Source organism: Pagrus major, chromosome 8, assembly GCF_040436345.1.
Source record: "Pagrus major chromosome 8, Pma_NU_1.0".
NCBI lineage: Eukaryota > Metazoa > Chordata > Actinopteri > Spariformes > Sparidae > Pagrus > Pagrus major.
Genome location: NC_133222.1, coordinates 10,193,364 through 10,201,838, shown reverse-complemented (window position 1 = coordinate 10,201,838; position 8,475 = coordinate 10,193,364). Strand labels below are relative to the sequence as shown.

The 8,475-nt window shown below is 39.6% G+C and overlaps 1 protein-coding gene across 1 annotated transcript; it reads right to left on the bottom strand.

The window, feature by feature from the left end:
* Positions 1 to 2,471: 2,471 nt before the first annotated feature.
* Positions 2,472 to 4,361, bottom strand: LOC141001622 (ras-related and estrogen-regulated growth inhibitor-like protein). The gene is made up of 4 exons (XM_073472759.1): positions 4,303 to 4,361; positions 4,160 to 4,213; positions 3,990 to 4,066; positions 2,472 to 2,936 (listed from the first exon to the last, which is right to left on the bottom strand). Exons 1-4 carry the CDS (start codon positions 4,349 to 4,351, stop codon positions 2,508 to 2,510), a joined length of 609 nt encoding a protein of 202 aa, XP_073328860.1. The 5' UTR covers positions 4,352 to 4,361; the 3' UTR covers positions 2,472 to 2,507.
* Positions 4,362 to 8,475: the final 4,114 nt, after the last annotated feature.

The window sequence follows — 8,475 nt, the reverse complement described above, 5'->3', positions numbered from 1 at the left end:
GCCATTTGCCCTCCCATGCTATTACGTTAACAACCACCAAGATAAACATCTTCCTAAAGGACAGGGCTCGAAGGGAGGAATAGATGAATAAATGTTTCTACCGCCAAACATTGAGGGTCAGAGCAAGTTTACTGGGGCAGGCCGGCGACAAATTAGAGGAATTTTTCAGGGGGAATGGTCTCCTAGTTTCAGAGAGGGTTCACAGACCCTCAAAAAGAGGACGAGGTCTTAGCATAATTTAAGATCCGGGGAGGACAGGAGGAGAAGTGAGAGGGTTTCATCGGGTGTTTTTATGTTTTACAGCCAATATCACCTGTGTGGACAATCCCAATCATTGCATTTGGTATTTAGCTACAAGTTTTTGGTTGTTTAAATGCTTATATACATTTTTAAAATGTTATATACAACTAATTTCATTCCTATTACTAAAAATATCCTCAGTTAACAACTATCTGCACCCGCTGGTCTTGCAGACACGTGTCATTGCTGCCAGAAGAGCATTTTTATTGTGATAAAAGCAGTTTTTTTATTTTCTGTAAATGCGATGGCTGGAGTTCAGCGTCAGGACAGACGCAGCACCGCTCTCGGGATGAGAGGAGGCAGCTCCACTGAAGGTTTTCTGGCTGATTTAAAAGTCTGAGCAGAATCATTTCCACATACTCGCACAAATGAGGATGCTTCTCTTGGCCAGATTTTCCAAATTTGTGAGTCAGTACCTGGTCCCGTGGTATTGTGCTAGAAGGAAGTCTATATTTACGATCCAATCCAATCTAAACGCCTCCCAGTGCATTTGCTAGAGGGAAAATGGACGCCCACAGCTAACGGATGTTTGTGAGGCAAGTGTGTGAACTTCACAACCAGCTACAGCAGGTCATTAACAGATAAGGCCACTGAGAAAAAGATGGGAGGAAAAAGGCTCGTACTGCATGCTCGTAAAAAAGACTTCTATCAAGCACAAGTCAACTGAACAGAAATAACAATGGCAGCTACAAATGGATCGCAGCGTTCGATCATGAGATCTGATTTTACTTTCCACTGTCGACCTGGAAAGTCGGAAGCATTTCACCAACTCCAACATCAAAATCCAAGCTGGCTTCTTTTGAAATCAACGGCTGTGAAAGCTGTGAAATACACCGTTTACAGTGTAGTACAAAGTACCCAAAGTCAAAAGACATCATATTAAAATATTAATTAAATGTACTGTCTGGACGATTGTGTCTGATATTCAGTATTTTTCTGATATTCAGAATGTGTTTTCTTTTTTCTTTTTTTTTACAATTGCCAATGAAACAAATTAATTTATGTAATCTGAAAAGTAACTAGTAACTTAAGTTATCAAGTACATTTAGTGAGTAAAAGTGCAGTATTTTAGTCTCCAAATCACATCGTATAGGTATAAGTATAAAGTCGCAGAAAATGGAAATACTCGAGTAAAGTACCTCAAAATTCTACTTAAGTACTTAAGCTACTTTCCATCACTGACTGTTTAATAGCACTTCTGTCGTATTTGTGTCCAATTAAATGAGTCTTACAAACAGTCCTGTCTCACCTCTTTCTGTGAATACGTTAGCTAACAATCTCTAACTTGGCTACCACTGGTAAACCAACTTGTTGTACTGGTCACCTCTGGTATGACGTCATTCCCAATCCAGACTTCCGACTGCCGAGCTAAATGGAGTCCAGATCCACACTTCTGATTTGAAGCTGACCTGTTATTGTCACACTTTACAGGGAATATGAGCTCCTTCTCCTGACCTATCAAGAACTATTCATTGCTGGAAATCAAATGTTTGATTGTTGAAGAATCAACAGAAATGAAAGTAACACTTTTGTCAACATTTTATGCTTTATTTAAATCCTCGTCAGTCATAAAACATGGTTTAGACAAACAACACATTTCAGTACATGAGCCATAATCAATTAATTAAATGTGAGAGAGCTCATAAATATAAAAAAAACACTCAGTTTGTTCATTTTTAGTGTTTAGACTTGAATAAATACAACTATGTAGGTTTTACTCTTCAGGAATTGATGCACTTGATTGGGCAGGACACTTTTCAGTCACTATTTCCAGCATTAGAAAAGATTCACTTGTGAACTGAGAAGTTTTCTTCAGTATTTGGATGTTATCTTTGGTCATCAACGTAAGAAAAGGCACAGTTAATTTGTGCATAGAATTTCTTTCAATCTGACGCCACAGCTGGTATATTAAACATCATTTCATCAGTCTTATGTAGCTTGAAGTGCTGTCACCAGAAAACATCCGTAACCTCTGTGACATTGACCGTCTTCGTCTTTTCTCAGGCTTTATTTTCTTCTCTGGAGTCTTTTCACACTTCTTAGTGGAACACAGCTCCCATCTCTGCAGCGTCTCCGCCTCGAGAGACTTCACTGTTGCCTTTGGTACAGGAAACATGTGACACATTTGGCAGACGGCGACATCCGTCCAGTGTAACCTCTCTTCTGCTGATTCATAGAAAACTCCCTCCTCCTCTGTCACGGTTTTGCTAAAAGGAGTCTGTCCGTCTCCTCGCGAACACCGCAGACATGCTTTTCACGATGCCCCTGAGGCCCAGAGGCCTCTTCATTGTCAGCTTAGCGTCCTTCATCCTGTCCACCAGCCCGTGAAACACCATGAGCACGCTGTGGTAGTTCTCGGCCGCCGACACCTCGTAGAAGTGGCAGTCTGTCTTGAGAGCCAGCAGCCAGCCCTCCTCGCTCAGCACCGTCCGCCTGTGGTGCAGGTCCCTCTTGTTGCCCACGATCACTATGGGCGCTTTGTCTGCGTTCAGGTAGTCTTTGGTGGACTTGATGAACTGAATGAGCCTGCTGACGGTGTTGAAACTGGCCCTGTCGCAGATGCTGTAGACCAGAACGTAACCGTCTGCCCACTGGACCTTCTTCTTCTCGAGGAGTGACGCCTCCACTGACAAATCCTGTGAAATCAAGAGATTTCAGTTGAGCAGCCAGTGGTGGAAAGTAATAGGATACATTTACTCAGGTATCAAAAAATTGCATAGTGCACCTTTAAACTAAACTTTCCTTGTTTTCTGGTTAAACTTTTTCTTTTATTTAGATACAAAATAATATTGAATAAATTCTTTACATAAAGTCAACATCAACATATTTTGTATAGTTGATGATTTGTTGAACCAAAGTTTCATTTTTTCAATAATGCATTTTTGTCAGTGATGTAAAAAGTACCCAAAAGTTATATTACTTGAGTACAAGTTAAGTTATCACTTTAATAAAAGTGGAAGTCACCTATGTGAATAATACTTTAGAGTAAAAGTCTGAAAGTTACTGATATTATATGTACTTAAGTATCAAAAGTACAAGTAAAGGTAAAAAAAAAACATACATTTACATGTATTCAGCTTTTTTCTGATTATCAAAATCAGCATTTTTTTTATTTGCTGGCCAATAAAATAAATATATTTAAGAATATGCTAAAGTAAATACAAATAAAAGTAATGAGAGTTATGGAGTAAATGTAGTGGAGTAAAAGTACAATAATAAAGTAGAGCAGAGAATGGAAATACTCAAGTTAAGTACAAGTACTGCTACATTTAAATGCTGATTACGGATTATTAAGGCTATACATCTGATCAGTCATAGAATGTAACTAAGTACTTTTACTCCAGTACTGTACTTAAGTATACATTTCAGAGACTTCCACTCCCCTACATTTTTTCAGGCACATATTGTACTTTTACTCCACAAAAAGTTTTGATTACTCTAGTTACTAGTTACTTCACAGATTACAAGCTGCATCAAAGCCAAAGTAGTGTATTTTTACACAATATCTTTACTTTTACTCAAGTATGACTTTTGGGTACTTTATACAACACTGCATCTGATACTCAGGGCACATTTTGCTGAACTTCTACTCAATTTTGAATGAAGTACTTTTCACATTGTAGTATTTGACTTGTACTGTAGCTGAGGATCTGTCATAGACACTGTCAGGTAGTTATTAGTCTCCTCACCTCTGTATAAGGTGAATCCCAGATGTTGAGAGTGAGTTCCCTCCCATCCACCATGAAACTGTGACTGTAGATGGACTCTGCGGGACATAAAGCGAAGTTATTTGAAAGTTAATTGAAGTTGAAAGGGCTGCAATGCATCGATGTGAATAAAAACAGGAGTGGACACTCACCAATATCTCCGTACTCTCCGATGAATCTGCGCGTTAAGAGGCGCACAGTCAGAGCTGGAAAACACACAAACAATCTTTAACACACAGTGCACAACAGAAACACACACGTATAACTATTCTCACATCAGAAGACGTGTTTTCACCTGATTTCCCGACGCTTTCAGTCCCCAAGACGACAATGTTGGCATCCATTTTCAGTGAAACAGCTGTGTGGAGCCGCTCAGCTCCATGTGAGGTGGAGGAGGTGGAGGTGGTGGAGGAGGCTGCTGCTGCTGCTGCTGCTGGCTCAGAGCGGCTCTTATAGGACAGACAGAGCAGTGGGCGGGGGGAACAAACCACACCACCTCGATCAGCTCCATCACCTCCACCTCAACAACATCAACAACAGCAGTAATTGAATGGTGTCTCCCTCACGTGGTCCAGCTTCTCGCGCCAGACGCCGCAGGGGCTCGCTCCAGTGAGCAGGTGAATGAAAAGTCCATCTACCTCTGAGCTCCAGTGTTCACCCAGAAATAACAGATGCATCCATTTCCTGGTTTATTTTAAGGATACCAGAGGTGGAAAGTAACTGAGTACGTGTATTCAAGTACTATACGCAAGTATGCATTCAAGGTACTTACTTTAGCATTTCTGTTTACTTCTGCTAAACTACTTCTCATACATCTTTTTTAGTTACTAGTTACTTTTCAGATTACAGTTTGTCATGCCCTTCCAGTCCAAAAATCAGCTAAAAAAAAATAAAACATTTAAAGGAACAGTTCACCCCAAAAATTAAATTCAGTCATTATCTACTATGATAATAATAATAACAACAACTTTATTTATTTCTAAACGAGGTTATAAAGTGCTTCACTGGTTAAAATAAGCTTCACAGAATACATGAGAGAAAAACAAAAAATAAAAACATTAATTCACTGGCTGATTTTTTTATGCCTAAACAAACTAAATAAACAAACCCTCTTTGTTTTCATGACTGAATAAACAAACTGACCTTAAAGGACAACACGATTTCACACTGTTTTACTTATATGTGGTGGACCCTGCCACCTTTCTAGCTTCAAACAGTGTTCTGGATGTTATTTTCCCCTGAGAACAGCTTGTTTATTCACATATGGAAAAATAAATATTCCTGAGTTTGTATTATTACCTCATTAAGGTTGTAAATGCATCTCCAAAACTACACAGTGCCCCTTCCAGGCTGTAAAATCAGCAGCCACCACAAGGGGGGAGTAGACTTCAATAAATGTTTCCCACAACAGCTGACTTTATTTTGCTTCCTGGAGCCAGAAAAGGCAGGGGAAGCAGACTGGGCTCTGATTGGCTGAACAGAGACAGACCCTCAGATAATTGGCTGGTTTGGTGTGTGTGTGTGTGTGTGTGTGTGTGTGTGTGTGATTTGTCTTTATCACCTCCAGCTTTACTTTCTCCTCTGTGGGCTACAATTTCCTGCTTTAATCTGATTTCTCGCAGTAACCTGGTTTCTTGTTTGCATGTAAACAGCAAATACAGCGACGTATAAATCACACAGGATCACGTCAGGTATCATTTTAGATGCACCTTTACTGAAACATGCTCTTCTGCGTCACCCTCTGATTATTTCTTCCACATTTTACAGCTGTCCTCCGGTAAGACGAGCTCCATAGCTGCTTTTTATAAGCTGCAACAGTGAAACCAGATCACAGAAACCCTTCATATCATCCCTGATATCACATCCCCTCTCTTATATATCTTGGAAATAAGATTATTCCGAGGCTGGAAGCTCGGATTCAAATATTTTCCAATGTTTATATGACGGTTATGACTGATTCTGTATCATAAAGTCTGCACATCGTATGTAGAAACCTTTACAGTTTTACCCTGAAGGGGTTTTGGTTGAGAACACTGCAAACAATGTAATGTTTTAGTGTGTGACAAGATAAATGTGTTCATTACTTATTTAGCGTATGTGTAAGTTGCAGTAATTGTTTATCCCTGTTTATTGGTGCAGTAACTGTGAGTGTACTTATGATAAGGAACACAATGAGAGCCAGTTTAAAGGAAAGGGTACTTCAGATGGTTTTTAAATGTCTATATTTATCATTTTGAGAGGTTTTTAGCACATGCGGCGCTGACTCAGTGAAATTTAGAGATAAATAAGCCCATAATGTATGCAATTATGTTCACCACATGCAAGCCCATATAGGTTATATCACAACCATATGCATCATAATTAACGTCATGTCCATACGATTAAATTATGTGTGTGAAACTATTCACAGTCGAGAGTATGAATGTGTATCATCAAGACGCCTTTTTAAAGATTTGAATAAGCCAGTCGTCACATTTCCAGAGCTGCTGTATCATTACGACACGTCTGTGTGAAATTCATCAGATATCAGAGGCACATTAAGTTTCCTGGCCCAACCAAGGTGCCACATTCATGAAAATTCATACTGCACAGCTGCAGAGACACTAACAGTGGTGAGAAATGTTTCTGGTCCCGAATCACCAAACATATTATATTATATGTGTTTACGATGAGACCAAAAGAGGGAATTTAATACATCCATCTGTAGTTCATTTTGCTCGTCTTACAGCGCTTCTGCTAATGTCCTTCACTGGAGAGAATACTCGCCTCATAACAGCTTGTTTAACTGCAAGTCCTCTGTGTCCCAATAAAACTTTATTTGTCTTAACAGATGCTTAACAACACAGTTTGAGCTGCAGCTGATTGCATTATTTTCTTTATAGTTCTCCGAATCTCTATTGTTTGTCGCCGCTCTCGTCTTTTTCCACATCATTCAAGATAATTGAATTCCTCCAAAGGGAGAAGATTATGTTGAATGACAAACTTCACTGCCAACAAATTGAATCTAGTCACTGGTAAATAAATAACTTATGCAAATGAGTGCTGGGGGTTCACGAGGACGCTCACCCTTGTTAGAATAAGTAGTGTGTAAATAATGGCGAGGCAAACTGAACTCTAACTTTCAAACTGGACAGTTAAAGGACGTCTGACTGTTTCCTGCATGTGCTGAATGTTTGAATATATTAAAAGTGGAAATTCGGGGCTTTAATGAAGCCAAACATTTTTATCTCGCGTGCTCCATATTTCATTTCTCAGCGCTTTAATGCCCAACAGGACTTTGAAAAGAGAGACATTTTTGGGTTGATCATTTCAAAAGACCCAGGTGTTGCTGCGGGTATTTAGGTTAATACCAAGCATATTTATTAGCACATTAAAATTCATATTTTCCCACAATAATTTAGAGGAATAAAGACTCAAACCTCTGCAATATTCAGAGGTATAGTAGTAATATAACCCCCAACAAGGTCTTGTTCATCCAAAGCTGTTTCACAGGAAGCTGCTGCGGCACAGCGGCTGTATGCTTATGCAAATAAATCTTCTTATGGACTTAACTTATACTCACTCTATGTATGTGATAATTCCACTTTTCCTGTTTCAGGGCTGCGATAAGGAAATAAACTGGAAACTATCCTCTAGATAAAAGACGTCCGATGGCAGGACTTATTTAAATGAACGCTCAATTTGCAATTCCAATTGAAATGGGCCAGGAGGATGAAACTGAACTGATGTGAGGCAGTAGTGTGAGATGTGTGTACACATTTAATTTAGAGTCATGTTCAGCTCATTTTAAAACTATTAAGCAACGTAAGTGTGTTATAGGATGTCGGGTAAGAAGACAAAAACATACCACATGTTGAAAGAGATGGTTCATACCCACTGAAAATATGTTTCACCTCTCTGAGAACACTCACTGCAGTCCTGAGGAAAGAAACATGGCAGCCGATAGACAATTTCTTCTGTCAACACATACAGACAAACTGTAGAGAGTTTCCTTACAGTGTTCTGGACTCAAAGCCGTGTTGTTTGTCTGTTTTGGCTGCTTGGGGGCAGCAGAACCAGCTCTTAACAAAACATTGACATATTACCACTTTATAAATGTTTCCCATGTGTCAGCAGCCTGCGTACACATCCAGCAGAGCGACGTTAGCATTCATCTACAGTTGTGTTTTCGGGGCTACCTGCCTACCTTACAGCTGCCAACAAAAGAATTAAGCTGAGGGCCTTCTTTCCATCTGGTGTCTAGTCCTTCGATATAACAGCATTGCTTTATGCTAGATGGTAACATTAGCATGCTAATACTTTGGATTTTTTGGGTATAATGTTTACCATGTCCACCATCTTAGTTAAGCATGTTAGCATGCTAACATTTGCTAATGAGCACTAAACACAGAGTACGACTGAGGTTGATGGGGATGACATTAGTTTTGTATTGGGAAACAAGCTGTGATGATTCCCTGAGGGGAACACG

Bases quoted from the DNA above. Each gene is read 5' to 3' on its own strand.
- LOC141001622 (XM_073472759.1), bottom strand. From the start codon at position 4,351: ATGGATGCCAACATTGTCGTCTTGGGGACTGAAAGCGTCGGGAAATCA. The intron at 4,214-4,302 runs GTGAAAACACGT...TGTGTTTTCCAG, and splicing joins TGAAAGCGTCGGGAAATCAG to CTCTGACTGTGCGCCTCTTA. The intron at 2,937-3,989 runs GTGAGGAGACTA...TTGATTTCACAG, and splicing joins GGGATTCACCTTATACAGAG to GATTTGTCAGTGGAGGCGTC.